At 39.3% G+C, this 15619-nt stretch overlaps 1 protein-coding gene across 7 annotated transcripts in view; it reads left to right on the top strand.

The window, feature by feature from the left end:
• CPEB3 (cytoplasmic polyadenylation element binding protein 3) overlaps positions 1 to 15619 on the top strand; it is a 188558-nt gene that overhangs the window by 147707 nt on the left and 25232 nt on the right. For all 7 annotated transcript variants that reach the window (XM_042961001.1, XM_042960999.1, XM_042961000.1 and 4 more), the window contains one exon: positions 6773 to 6887. In XM_042961001.1, the coding sequence (XP_042816935.1) occupies positions 6773 to 6887 (115 nt within the window). The remainder of the gene's footprint in view (positions 1 to 6772; positions 6888 to 15619) is intronic.

Raw genomic sequence — 15619 nt, 5'->3', positions numbered from 1 at the left:
GATAAAAGTATTATGAGGAGTAGTTGTGGGGTGGGGGCTCAAAGGCAAAGTGGTCAGATGTTCCTGAGGGAGTCAGGAAGGCCTTTAGAGAGAAGATATTCCCTTAAATCTTCTGGTTATAAGTATGGTTATTAATCATTGCATTTAATTGATAATGGCTTTATAAGTCCAGCATAGAGCAAGGCTGTACATCACCATTTTCAGGGCACAGTTTATGCATGGTCTGCTTTTTCTACTGGATGCCCTTATGAAACAGTATGCAGAGTGTTATATGAATTGTTCAAAAATAGCTGAAGGGCTGTAAGCCTGTGTCCATCAGGTAGGTTCTGCAGCTTACTGAAGATGGCAGGGGTTTCCTTTCAGTACCTGAACTGTTTCCTCACCCTGACGGTAGACCTGGAGCATTCTGGGAGGGCATGAGAAAATTTCCTAGGGTTACTTTTGGCGCCCACTGTAGGAAGAATCCTGCCTATTTTGATGAAGCTCTCTGGGGCCTGCGATCTATTTGTATCTCAGGAATGGGAGGAATAGTCTGAGTGTGAGAGTTACAGTTTTTTGTTTGGAGGCCCAGTGGAGTTCTCACTGTAGGCCCGAGAGCAGCCCAGGGTTCAGAAGTCTTATCAAGAGCAATGAAACCATTAGCTATTAGGTTCCTTTCTGGCCACTTCCCCCAGAGGATACAAGGAGGGTGTCTCCCCGTCTCCATCGGGTGGAGAGCAGCACTTGAGAATAATAGGTAGCATCTAAACTCCTGGAAATTGGCTGACCTGTTTGTTAGGGAGCTGTATGGTAAAAATTAGGTTGAAATGAGATGCCAAATATGAATGTTCTTTGAAGGATCCAAACCACAATTATTGCTGTTGTGGCTATTAGTTTTGGTAGTTAATAATAATAAAAACAACCCCTTATAACATGAAAGAGATAAAGATGCCTCACAAACCACAAACTAGTTTATTTGTGATACTGTGGGGCACTCCAGTCATTCTGTGAGGTCTGTGATGCTTAAAATAGAATTGCTGACAACTGGGGTGGGCCTGAGTTCATTACCAGCCGAGCTGTTGCAGCTGTATGTCAGCGGCCTGGAGTTCAGCTGACTCATCCTGGCTGTCAGAAGAGCGGTGATACTGCTGCTTGCTGGGGAGAGTGGTCCTGATGGTTCTGCAGTATTGCTTTTGTGGTTCATGTAGGTTGAAAGGATTGTAGGACTAGGGAGAGAAAAATGGAGGCCTTCTCCTGAAGAGCTTGAGTAGGAGTTTAAAGGGTATTGAAATGAGAAAGAGGAGATGAGGGTGAGGAGGCTAGGCCATGTGCTTTATGGGAAATTTATGGGAAAGAAAACAGCAGGAAGGGGTTGATCAGGTAGTTTCTGGAGCTGGCCAGCAGATTGCACTGTTGACTCTGAACAGTTTGGTTGCTTTGCAGAGCTGCCTTGAGATGAATAGATGAAAAGGAAGGCACTGTGCAGTAGGATGATCATGTGTTGGATGTTTGTAACCAGGAGATGACCAAACAAGACAAAATATAGAGTGAGATGTTCAAAATGAGCTCAACATACTATTATTTATTGGTAGGTAAATGTGTAAATTCTAAATACTGGTATAAACTGAGAGAATTCTAGAGCCATAGGGTGGCTTGGTCATGTCTGGAAACTTAAAGCCCTAAGGTTTATGTTAAAAACTGTTTTATTAAAGCTAAGTGTTTTCTCTTACCCTGTTATTAAAGATATAATAAAAATGCATTTTATATTGAATGTTAACTTAGGGGCTTTTGCAAATTTTCAATGAATTTGCTTTTTACACTTGATCTTAGCCAAAAGGCCGAGAAGCGATTGAATTTGCTTTTTAGAAAATGTTATAGCTCCTTGTCAGAAATGAATGACCCATACTTGACCCATACTTTCTTATTTTTTTTTCCTAGCACTTGGCCTGATCTTATCCCTGTTAATGACTTTTAGTTTTAAGTAGGATGAAACTTCAGTTTTTACATAGAACTATAATTATTTTATTCCTCATTGATATCAAAATAGAGAAACATCTCTTTTGTGCAGTTCAGTCTGAAAGCGTTCAGTTCTTTGAATAGCTATTCATTATTTATATTTACTGTATTCTTAACCATTTAAAGTTAACTTCTACAAGAGCAGCCCTTTTAGAGCAATAGCAGGAAATAAGTGAGAAAAGGCCTTGATTAGAGTGAAGTTTCTACAGTATTTTGTTCAGTTGGTTCAACCTTGTTATGCCATATTTTGATACATACTAAAAGTAAGATATAATTGGGCAGTATTATCCAAAGTGTGTTTATTAATAGGTGTTGTGAAAAAGTTGGTTCCATGAAAATAATTTAGGAAATGCTGGGTTAAAACAACATTTGAACAGATTTCTTTCCTGTAGAACCTCTTAGAGCTTTTGGTTAATGTACACCAATGGGTGCCCTGAAACTCCAAGAAGGAAGAGATAGTATATAACTTTTCCTAAGCAAGGCTTGTCTGGCAGAGCCACCTTACAGACTGACAGTTCACAGAACATACACTGGGAAACCTTGAAATGGAAAATGAGTGCGTTCAGTACTATTTTACGTTTCTTGAAGAGTTACTATATGGCATAAATTGATATATTTATAGCATCACCTTTATCTTTAGTTTTTGCCTTTTCCTTAAAAAGATTTGCCTTTGGAGATAAGCAATTACACAATAAGATTATTAATTCTTAAGAATTAAAAAATAATTCAGCCAAAGAGTAGTTTCACAGTCCTCACTGAGCTTCTGTAGGAATACACGCTTAAAAAAGAAACTAAGGAAAGACCAACCATTTTAGTATTTTCTCCTACTTTGAGAGCTGTGTGGTAAGTAAACCTTTCTAGTCTGAGATCACAGTCTGGGGCCCACAGGATAGATCTGGGCTGCAGTTAGTTTTTTTGTTTTGTTTTCTTTTAAAAATTTTTTTAATGTTTTATTTATTTTTGAGACAGAGAGAGAGACAGAGCATGAGCAGGTGATGGGCAGAGAGACAGTGAGACACAGAATCCGAAGCAGGCTCCGAAGCAGGCTCTGAGCTGTCAGCACAGAGCCCGACGCGGGGCTCAAACCCATGTACCGTGAAATCATGACCTGAGCTGAAGTCAGATGCTTAACCGACTGAGCCACCCAGGTGCCCCTGCAGTTAGTTTTGTTTAGCCTGTCCCAGTGATTTTAACATTTGAATTCATTCTCAACATTTTAAAATCTTGAAGTTTCATGTAAAAATCTGAATTTCTAGCTAAACTTGAAAAATGGAAAAGTCTTACAACACATTCACGAATGATAACTACTTGTCTGCTTCCTTTAAAAGGAATGGTTTAGTGTGCCATTGCCTGCTTACCGACTGCTGTCCTGGGGACTGGCAAATTTATGCTATACGTCCATCCCTACAGACGTTTGGTTTTGTGTAACTCCTGCTATAAGGACATGGCATGGCTGAAGGGCTAATGGGTGGTGCCTCTTTCTAGAGTGATCTTTATAAGCAAATGTGGTCTCCAGGAAAGAGTGTTGGAATCAATGTCGGGCTCATTTAAGGGAATTTTCACCATGTCTGATAAAGCCCCTGTACTTGTCCTCAGGACATTGAGGCTCTTACTGCCCAGAGTATCGCCTATTTGACAACATACTAAAAGAGTTGTTTCTCTCTCTCTCTCTCTCTCTCTCTCTCTCTCTCTCTCTCTCTCACACACACACACACACACACACACACACACACACACACACAGAGTGATCCCTATATATGTAATGGTTGTTTTACTGAGAGAAATTTATGATGAATTAAAACAGAATTGTAATTTCATCCATTCTCAAAAATAATTATTAAAGAAACAAAGATAATCAAAAAGAAGTTCTCTTATTTATATTTCACCCCTTTGTATAAAATATTTGAGTCACCTTAAAAAGTATGGTATTCAAAAAGTAGAGAAATATCTCTCTATATAAATCAGGACCAGAAAATGTATCCGAAGAGTAAGTCAGAAAGATAAAATATGAATATCAGGCCCTGAGGGCTGAGAATTAACTTAGAAGGTGGAGAACATGCCTTGTGTGAGAGTGGGCTTATATTTCAGAGATAATCCAGGGTGAATGGAACTTCCCAGTGCAAAACAGTACCTCAGTATTACTTTTTGCTTAGTGTGTAGAATGTGCTGATGTTGAGCACTCTCAACAATAGCCAAATTATGGAAAGAGCCTAAATGTCCATCAACTGATGAATGGATAAAGAAATTGTGGTTTATATACACAATGGAGTACTACGTGGCAATGAGAAAGAATGAAATATGGCCCTTTGTAGCAACATGGATGGAACTGGAGAGTGTGATGCTAAGTGAAATAAGCCATACAGAGAAAGACAGATACCATATGGTTTCACTCTTATGTGGATCCTGAGAAACTTAACAGAAACCCATGGGGGAGGGGAAGGAAAAAAAAAAAAAGAGGTCAGAGTGGGAGAGAGCCAAAGCATAAGAGACTCTTAAAAACTGAGAACAATCTGAGGGTTGATGGGGGGTGGGAGGGAGGGGAGGGTGGGTGATGGGTATTGAGGAAGGCACCTTTTGGGATGAGCACTGGGTGTTGTATGGAAACCAATTTGACAATAAACTTCATATATTGAAAAAAAAAAAGAATGTGCTGATGTTGGCCTATGTTGACATTTCTCTGATTCTGTATGGGTGGGAGCTCTGAGGAGCTGTTTTCTGGTGGCAGCTGGGAAACGCAGGTTTTGTGAATACGATTTAATCATTACTGTCCTTGAGTCTTCTTCCTGTACTTTTACCTAATCTATAATACAAGAATAGGCTAAGGGAATGGGTTATATGTGATGTACTGAGATGAGGGTGCGGCGGGAGAGGAGGCAGTAATGACGGCTCTCAGCAGGAAGGTTTGAGATCTTCTGCAGAGTTCTTTTCAGCAGCAGTAGCGTACAGCTATTAGAGAAGGCTGCATTTTCTGTACTTCTGATTAAATGAAACCAGAACACCATGGATACTACAAGGGAATTGTTTTCATTTGTGAAACAAAGTGACCCACAATTAAATTCAGTTATCGTAGAGTGATTGGAGTTGCCTTACCAGGTCCTGAAGCTGCCTTCAATTTATCAGGGATGAAACTGGAAGAAGAGAAGACTGTGCAGAAAAAGATATGTCTTACTTTTTTGTTATTGGTGATATTAGGATCTTTGTTTTTATAATGTAAAGAAATTATGTTTTTAATTAAAAAATAATGGGTCCTCATGAAGGGATTTAAAAGGGGTGCTTTACGGTATTTGTGAATCTCCCTTTGTGGTAAATGTCAAGGGAACGGTAATTTAGTCACACAGACCAGCAAATGTTATGAGGAAAAACTAGATTTTTCTTTTTCACATGATAAAGGTGGAACAAATGCTTCAATGTTAACAAAATTGCAGACAGGTCCCTGTTTTCAGGGTCTAGGGAAGAAATGGAGATTTTACTGCTTCTGGATAACTGATGAAGGCAACAAGGTCGTAAAAAGCAAAAAGTTAGGTGGGGGTGAATTTTGTAGCTGTCATAAGGAATGTATGGACTGTTTCTAACTGAGCAGTGCCAGTTTTGGAGTTGACTCAAGGTGTTTTGAAAGCGTAATTGACAGGTTTACTACCTTTCAAATGGGAGTACTTCTAGATATATAAGTCAGGCCACATAAGAAATCATCTTATGCGTTTTTTTGCATTAAGTGTTGACAGTTAAGCAATGGGGAAGATGAAGAATTGTGTTGATACTAAGGAAATGAAAATTCAGCTGTTTAGTTTCCTATCCTAATCTGTGAGGGTAAAGAAGAGATGTGTTCCATAAAGACAGACCCGGTTCTCTGCTTCTACAGACCTAGACCATTTCCCAGAGCACCTGGCTGGCTGAGTGGCTCCTTGATTCTCAGGCAGTGCCGACGCTCACCTTTTGATGTGGGAGGGTTTTTTTGTTTTTTTGGGTTTTTTTGTTTTAAGCTCTTCTGTGGTGATTGAGTTAGGGATTGAAACAAATATGTTTTAAGGTTAAGATTCTGATGAAATACTTTATTTTTTGTAGGCAGGAAGTCAGAGTACCAGTGAAGAGATATTACCAAATAGAAAGAAGTATGTTCATAAAGATTTCTTTTTCTACTCTTTGAAAAGTTACTTCAGTTTCTAAAGGCTCACCTTTATTTACCCAAACTTGTTTAAGAAAATCAGATAAATCAAAAATAGGTAACACTGTGTGCTTCAGTATTTGATACTGCCGTTAATTCCATGCTAACTTGATGGGTTAAACCACATTTCTTCTGTTTGGGTTAAACCACATTTCTGAAGGATAAATGTTTCAAGCTTAGGGGTTGATAAGAATTTAAAAGCCAGACATATAGATAATTTTTAGAAAATATTCCTAATGTTCCTGTTCCCTTTCTTTAGGTGAGCTCTTAAAAAGCTAAGTGCTAAACTGTGACAGGTTGTAAACAGTCTATCATGTGTTAAAATGGATCTGATTTAGAATGCAGAGTCTGTCTCTAAAAGACTGCCTTTTCTCAAAACCGCAGGTCGTTTCTGAAGGTTTATGTCTAGAGTGTTGAGTATAGTATCTGTAAGTAGATTCCCCAAGAGTTCTGTTGAAAGGCACTTAATGCAGATTACATAAATTAATAACTGGATTTTGTTTGGGTTATGTATGTTGTAAAATGCACAAATCAGTGGGTTTGTCTTTAGTCACCTTATTCTCATTTGGGGTTGATGGAAATGAAGTAAGGACCAAGTAAACGACTTTTTTTCAGGTGCAAATTCGACCATGGAACCTAAGTGACAGTGACTTTGTAATGGATGGTTCTCAGCCTTTGGACCCCAGAAAAACTATCTTTGTTGGGGGAGTTCCACGACCCCTTCGAGCTGGTGAGTGGAAATAGTAACACCACAACAACAAAACCACCAACAACAAAATCCCCAATATGTATGTAGTCTTCAATATTTTCTAGGTTTCTGATCAACTATACACAGTCTCCAAAAGAAGTTTCACTGAGCTGACTGACTCTTTCAGGATTAAACATTTTCTCCCCAGATGGTTTATTTTCTTATGGTACAAGAGTGAATTTCATTAAACTGTTACTTTGACAGGATGAATTCTATTTAGTGCTGTCATATTCAACCACATATTTTTAAAATAATAACAATACATTTGTCAGTATGCGTTCTTATGCGAGTCAGCATTGTTATGTGTGACAGAAAAAGCAGTGACCCCATCAGAAATCTGTCCACCACAGCTGTGTACCCCTCAGTGACAAGCCAAACTGCTGCTCTGCTAGAAATTGTGTCCCTGGGAATCAAACTGGGAATCTTCCTAAGTGAAACAGGTTCCTATTTTTTCTTATGCACTTTGAAAAATGACTTATGTATTTGAGCGTTTTTATTATGACTTTTTAAAAGCTTCCCTGTTTTTTTCTTTTTTAAGTTCTTTTCCAATGATGAAATAATTGTGCCTGCTGAAATCAGATAGATCATAATTGACTGGGGCATTTGAAGTGATGCTGAGCTAATGAGTTCAATATTTAAATCCAAAGACAGATCTAATCAGTTGGGGATCAGTGTTCTACCAGTAAAATACAATAAAATTATTTGTTAGAACGGAGTTTTTAAAGTGCTTAAAATAATTGAGTTTGCTTTTCAAAAATAAGATGACAAGATAACGTTACCATTGCCATAGCAGTTGCAAAAGTGCAGTGTGATCTCTGTTATTTGGAAGCAAGCAGACATAGCTCTGCCTAAAAAAAAAAAAAAAGACAAGAAAAAAAGAAAAAGCAGTGACCATTAAAATCAAGTTGTGAAAAAAGAATTATAAAATGTACCTACAGCTATTTGTCTCTGACTTTGATAACTTCTTAATTCTAAATGTCAATATTTCTAACACATTTATTCAAATCTCAACTTCAGTCTGCTCCTCAAAGCTTTCTGTAGACCCATATAAAGACATATCCATAATTCCATTTTGAAAGACATTAAAACACATTAATTATGACTGTGAAGGTTGTAACTTTACAGTTTTTCAGAAAGCCAAATATCTTTAGGTCTTGTTCTCACTCTAGTGGAAAAGTGTGCCGAGGGTAAGAAAGCAAAGCGGCAGAGATGTCTCGCCTTGATCCACTGTTAGAGAATAAAGTCCAGGAAGCGCTAACTGGGATGTGAACAGCATTGTGAGATGAAGGCAAATGCAGCTCTTTGTTTCTAAACTTCTTGTGCTTTAAAAAAAAAAAAAAATGTGGGTGGGGGCATGGAATATTCCTGTCTTTTTCTAACTGGTGTTATGTTTGGGAGTGGAAAGGGAGAAGAATCCCCTTTGACAGTCTTTTACTTGTATAGGTGTTCTTAAAGAATAGATATTCATTGCTAGCATTCTAGTTATTCTTTTTTTGCAGCTAACTACAAGCACAAATTAGTTTTAATATTCTAGCCCCTCTCCTTTTGTAGATGGGGATCTGAAAAAATAAATTCTGAAAGAAAAAGTCCCACATTTATAAAAATAACAGAACTGGCTTTAGCCTTTTATGTCTGTTTTTAAGTCACAGACACAATAGTGTATAAGCTAAATTCCTTTTTTTATTATTCACCATTTTCATTATTATTCACAAGATGCTGCAAGTCCTAGGACTAGATAAGAATTATATTTAGTTGTTTAGTCAGAAATGGGATTTTATGTTCCCTGCCCTACCTGCTGTAAGTCTTGAGGTACTCTTTCTTTTTTGAGCTAAGCTAAATTTTTTGTTGTAAAATTGGTGTTTTTTTTTTTTTTTTTTTTGCAGTTTTGTGGATAATGTCTGCATTCACTTGATCTAATGAAAATGTTCCCCTATGTCAACACCTCCCATAAGAGTAGCTAGTTTCTAGATGGCTAAGCAATCTGTATTAGCATCTTAGAATTTCACTGTCTATCTAAGACTTTGAGATTGGAATCTATGTAATCTAAACAAAAAGAGTTAACATCTGCAGCTTTTATCCACGTGCATAGAATTGGGTTTCTTTGGAACACACTGAGCTTTGTGGACTGGTGTGTGCCTTGGAATAGAGGACTATTTTTAAAGGAATTCATTTTGACTTTGCTAGGCAGTCTTGAGTTGAATACAATGCAGTTCACTTGAACAATAAACATTTATTGAGCATCCACGTGTTACTGGCACAGAGCAAGTATGCGTCATGCCAAACTGAATGAACATCCCACTGTCGTGTTAAATAGGTCATCGTCTACAGAGAGTCAAAGATTTCAGAAAAGAAGAAAACAAGAAATGTATTAATAGTAGTATCCAGAAGTAATTGGATACTAAATTGTGCTTTTTAACACACTGGATCTCAAATTTGGTTTTTAAGTATTTTAGGACATTTATTGTTACTTCTAAGGGAGTATTGTGGTCATAGAATTCTGAAAAGTCTTAAAGCTATCTCAGGCACTATATACAAGGTGATCCTGGACTAGACATAGTTGATAGTATTCAACACGTGAGATTTTTAGGTATCCAGATCGATTTTCACCTTACCTGGGGCCAAAAATTGTCCTTTAACATGTTATAATGAATAAAATGTAATAACTACAGTTATTCCTTTGAATTTTGTGAGGCTTTTTCTCTTTGATATCTTACCATTGTAAGACAGGGACTATTATTCCTAATAAGTTATTCTAAATAAAGTCCTTATCCTACCAAACAGAAACACACAAACCCTCCTAAAGAATTAAGGCAACCTATTTTAAGCAGTATTGCCCTGGCTGAGTATCAGTAGATCCTTCCAGTCTTTTTGATAAGCCTTCCTTTTTAAATTTCATGTTGGGAGGGGAAAAAAATCATAGGTCTAGAAAATTTAACCCTGAAAATGGGAAAATATCCATGGAAAATCTAGATGAGTTTACCCAGTTAGATTGCTTGATTGGTGGTTGCTCTAGGTTAAATAATACACATTCCTACTCTCTTTGTCCCTCCCTTCCATCCCTCTTGTCAGTGACAGTGGCAAGCCAAAGACGGTTTGCCTTAAGTCTCTTGGTGTTTCTCAGGTCTTGTTCTCCTTCCACTCCCCACCACTTCCCACCCCCATCCTTGGAAAGGCTATAGGTAGACTCGCCATGCCGTCATGTGGCTACGGTCTGCATATTCTTCAGAGTCAGTGCCAGGAAAGGGGTGGCCTGTCTGGTTCTCTACCTGCTTCCACCTGAAAGTACAAGAGCATGTTACCAGTCTTCATTCAAGTAATGTGAACAGCACATCTTCCTGAATCTCAACACAGAAATAGCCCTGTTGTATATCCCTGTGGCATTAGGACCTATTTTCCTCTGAGAGGAAATAAGTGCCAGGCTTGGGGATTATGAATAGGCCATCAGGAAAAGGTGGAGAATGAAGCTTCTGGTCCCTGTACACACCCCCAGTTTAGAAACATGAGTTTATGACCCCAGATTCTTGGCTTAGATATCTAATATGAAGATTGCCTCGGTGATCAAGCTTTGGGACCCATCCACTTCTAACTTTAATAAGGCTTGGAACACCCTCAGACTTCCTCTCTCATTAGGAACATGTGAGCTGATCTTCCACATCATGACTTCCTTCTGACAGTTTATCTGATCAGGTCCTGCAGAACAGATCAGTCTTGAGAGATTGCTCACGTGAGTCCCTGGAGCCTGCCAATTACTCATCATCTTTGGGTCTCCTGTCTTTCCTATTGTTCTGATAATTCTTTCCTGTCTTTTTCTCCTCTACTAATATTCTGTAATGGACCCTGAAGTTCCCTTCTCCATCTCCCCCCACCCCGCCCCCACCCCCACCCCACCACCTGTACTGTGAGGATGACTTTTCTGGGAGGAAAACAAAACAATACAAAAAATTTGAGGTAAATATTCAGTGACATATGACATACATTTAGCAAGCATCTTGAATTTTTCTAAGAGCACTTATTTTAGACATTCTGTACAAACATTCTGGTAGTTCACATGTATTAGGAATCACATCCTGATTTGTGATTTAGGAAATAGTATTGGAACCATATCCTTTTTTGTTGTTACTGTTCTGTGAAGTGGTAAAGCCAGGTTTCTCAGTGGGAACAAGTCCCAAGTTCAGTATGAGTTGTCCCAGATAAACTCCAGATTTGGCACACTGACTTGATTAATTGGATTGCCTTTAGGGCTAAGGATTTTCTAATGCTAGTCGTTCTCCCCCTCAAACCCTTACCCACAGCTGGTGTCAAACATTGCCATATCATTGGCAGGTTGAATAACATTAGCGTACAGCCAAAGTAAGACTGGGAGGAACTGGTGCTTCTGGAGCAGAAGCCAGGCCAAGTTAATATTAAGCAAAGATTTATGAGTAGGGAGAAAAACACCCCCTGGGCAAAACTAAACATTAGAGCACCACTCTGTGCTCAGCAGTGTGTTCAGAGCTCTCATGTATGTTTAATCGTCATGATAACGTTGTAAGTGGTGGACTTTTCATTTTAGAGATAAGGAAGCAGAGTTCAAAGGGGTGCGATTGGCCAAGGCCACAATAAGTAGAAATGCCACGATTTAAACTCAGGTCTCCAGACTTCCAAGTTTGGAGCTCTTTGTACAGAAGGAAGCTGCTTTATCAAGCTGAGATCTGAGATGTTGTCTCAGTAACAGTATTAACAGTCAACTGGATACCAGTCTGATTTAATCAAGTTTGGTGCTCATTCCCTCCGACTTAGTTGGTTGTTCATACAGTTATTTGAAAATATTCTTAGTGGAAGTTTATGAGCATATTTTCACCATTTAAAATGTGTGAACTGCCTTGCTAACCAATTCGGCTATGGTAGAAAACCTAGACAGTCCAGCTTCTAGTTGAATCTTGCTTTCTTTCACAAGTCCAGATCTCTTTGTCATCCCGAGGTGCCTTATGCCTCTTTCCTGTTTGCTTTGTACTTATTTCCACAGAGAAGAAGCATGGCTTCTAGATTCACAGTTTAGAATCTGGAAAGATGAATGTGTTGATATTTCCCTTGGGGATTCTCATTCCTGCTCTACCCCATTTGGTTCTCATAGTATCTCAGACTTAGGCATTGCCTATGGCTGGCTTTGAAATCTAGTTAAATGATAGGAACAGGACCCTGGTGTGGGGTAGGATGAGGGAGTCATCATGATTTTCTCTCTGGTGAGCTAAAGTCCCTTTCAGATCTCTGTGAAGATTCAGAAGCAAATCCAAGGAACAGGGGTGCCTGGGTGGCTCAGTCAGTTAAGCGTCTTACTTTGGCTCAGGTCATGATCTCACGGTTTGTGAGTTTGAGCCCCACATCAGGTTCTGTGCTGACAGCTCAGAGCCTGGAGCCTGCTTTGGATTCTGTCTGTCTGTGTGTGTGTGTGTGTGTGTGTCTCTCTTTCTCTCTTCCCCTCCCCCGCTCACACTCTGTCTCTCTCACAAATAAATAAACATTAAAAAAAAAAATCCAAGGAACCATAAGTGGGGTTTAGATTCAATTTCAGAGGCACAGTCTCCACAACCCAGAGGAATTCTTAGATTTCTGTATGCTACACACAACTGCAATATTCTTGTTTCCCTCTCCGGCTGTGACATAGTGAAGTTCATCTCAAGAGCCAATCTATAGATCAGAGTTATAGTAGTTTTGTTGTTACCATTCCTGAGATGACTTGAATTGTCAGGAGCACAAAGTGTCTCATCGAAAGTACAAAATGCCATTGGATATGGCTACCAGACCTGCTGATTCCCCACCCCTGTGGTGACCAGACAGATCCTGTGAATACTGTTTGGATAGGAAGGGAAAAATAAAAAGTCGTCTGAAGATTCCTGACTTCCACATGGACTCTGGATGCCTGCTGTCACTTCCATCTGTCTGAATTCCAACCTCCACCTCTATTCCCTGCTCTGGTAGCCTCATCTTCCTCAGGTCAAATGTTAGGAATGTGCCTGGGAGCTGTCTGCCTTCTACAGAGGATGGTTTAGAATGAGGATTCGTTGTCATGGGCTTAGTAGAGTTGGCTGCATTTTTCCAATAAGACACATCCTTGATCAAAACTACATTTCATGAGCAGGGTTGAGATCACAAGATATGGATAACCCCATGAAGGTTTTAGTTGACTTCTGCCAGATCCTGCTTTTCTTCTGTTTTTCTCTCTTCTTCCTAAGTAGTCAGAGTGGTAGTCCTCCTCATGGCTCAGCTTCACCCACATCAGAAGAAGGGAATTTATATTAACTTTCCTGTATTAACTGGTGACACTCATTTTAAAGAATCCTTTAATACCTAGTCTCTTGGGGTGCCTGGGTGGCTCAGTCAGTTAAGCCTTTGACTCTTGATTTCGGCTCAGGTCATGATCTTGCAGTCATGGGATTGAGCCCCATGTCATGCTTTGTACTAACAGTGCAGAGCCTGCTTAAGATTCTCTCTCTCCCTCTCTCTGTCCCTCCCTTTTCCTTGCTTGCTTGTGCACATGTGCATGTGCTTTCTCTCTCTCTCTCTCTCTCTCTCTCTCTCTCTCACTCTCTCTCAAAATAAACATTTATAAATAAACAAATAAATAAAGCTAGTCTCTAAACATAGTTTTAAATTTTGACGTCTGTAGGTGAATTTTATGTTCTATATAAAAAAATGTTTTAGATTAGAAATTTATAGGACTTAAGAAAGTCTTGTTCTGTGTTTCTGTTAGTCACCTGTGTAGTGGATGAATTAAATTGGTCTCTCTCTTTTTTATAATGCTGTTTTTACCAAGCACGGCTACTTTTCTCAATAATTAGAAACTCTGTTTAGTACTTAAATGACACCAATCTGGTGTTAGAACCCAGCATGAGTTTAGCCTGCAGCAAGTGTGCTTGTAGTGAAGAGTAGCTGACTGAGTAAAGGATTAAATATAAACAGCAGTTGTTTGACTGTTATTTACTTTTCTTCAAGGGTGATCACAGTATTAGACCTTCTGTAGTTAAAACAGAGATTAGGGTAGAAAGAGGGATGGGAAATCTTCAAACTCTTTCCCAAAACAACTCTTTAGTCACCTTGATTTCTTGTAGCTTCTCAACAAGTTGTCCTTCACTTGAGTGAGATTTCATTGCCTTAAACGTCTGCCAATTTTAGTGGCCAAGAAAATGACTGTATAAAAGTGTACAAGTAGAAAGGATTTATTTATAATTAGCTTTCATAAAAGAATGAGTGAGGGTTTTTGCTTTATATCAAAAGTACTTAACTGCCAGCAATATCAGTCACGACCTAATCTTTGGCATGTGAAGATGATTTTCCAGCAGCTAGATTCACCAAGTAATAGAATGTTCGTGCTGTGGAAGCACCTTCTCTGATGTCCGAGGATCCCTAAAATTCCTTTGGAGACCACTGCGCTGTAAAAGAGCCTATGGTTATAGTAACTCTTCTCCTTAGCTGGGGCTTCAAGCTTTCAGGCAGTATACCTTCTCTCGAAATCAGTTGCTTTCATGAGTCCTTTCTAAGGGTGGAAGACAAGTGGCATTCACTTCCTTGCGGACATTCTTCTCCTGGCTGTTCACAGGCTGAGGGAGTGCTTGCTCTCTTATTCCATTCCAGGGGAAGCTAGGTCTTTGGAAAATTAGCGTTTAATTTCCACTTCCTGAGGTTGCTTATTTTATTAAGCCCCTTGACCAATAAGGGAAATTGATTCATGACTGCAATTAATTATTTCTACCTCAGTGTCTTAGTCTCTGTTCCTGAAGTAACATTAGCCATGTGAGGAAGTCCTCAAGCCATCAGAGGTTTTGGGGCTGAAGTATGAGGACTTACTGAACTCTGATATTCAGGGTATGTGCATGATTCTTCTTGCATTGCTTGAATGAATGTGATTCCTGGATCCTGCCCCACGACTGCAATCACAGTCTACTTGGGCTCTAATCAGCATGTTCTTTGGTTGATATGACTCAGTAATTCTGATCATAATGGGATAATTGGGATAGCTTTTGGTTCTATCTTTAATACCACTTATTCTTAGGCTTAGTGATTGCCTGCTTGTTTTCTCACCTTCTGAAAATTCCAAAATCTGTTGGTTGCAGATCATTCTTCTTAAGAACAGTACTTAGAAAACCATCACCAGCATTATGGAGAGAAATCTTGAAAAAGTTCACTAGAAAGACAGCCTTTCTGTCATGGCAACATATCTTTTCTTACCAGTTCAGCGGTCTCATACTTCAGGAACCAGTAGTGCCTGGCTTTCCCTCTGTTCATAGAAGTCTGGTGGGGTTCTTATGCTATTTGACTCTCCAGCCCTTGTAGCTGCTGCAGAGTTCCTCCTGTACCTCAGGGGGTTGTGTTGCTTTCCTTCCCCCCAAACACTGATTCCTGTGGAAGTCTGTTATGTGATGTGATGGTCTTTGCACACTGGCTATGACCCAGGCCATCATCCACCTACCCTGTCTTCTCCTTTCTAAATACCATATCTAGGTGTTTGAGGAAAGTGGGTTCTTGGGTCGTTCCCCAGGGGTAGGGATAAGTCTTTTGGACTTAAGTCATATGAGTAGCCTGAAAGGAATGTTCATACGTGGAGGAAGTGCCATCCAGTATCAAGTAAACAGTTACCTTCAGGAAATTTGGATCCAGGTAAGTAACTGCTACATGTCTCTCCTTGACATGAGGATAATTTTAGAATATCAGACCTTTGGAATGGTCCAATTTTCAAA

This window comes from Panthera tigris, chromosome D2 (assembly GCF_018350195.1).
Source record: "Panthera tigris isolate Pti1 chromosome D2, P.tigris_Pti1_mat1.1, whole genome shotgun sequence".
Classification (NCBI taxonomy): Eukaryota; Metazoa; Chordata; class Mammalia; order Carnivora; family Felidae; genus Panthera; species Panthera tigris.
The sequence above is the reverse complement of the archived record's forward strand: the minus strand, read 5'-3'. Positions and strand labels throughout refer to the sequence as shown.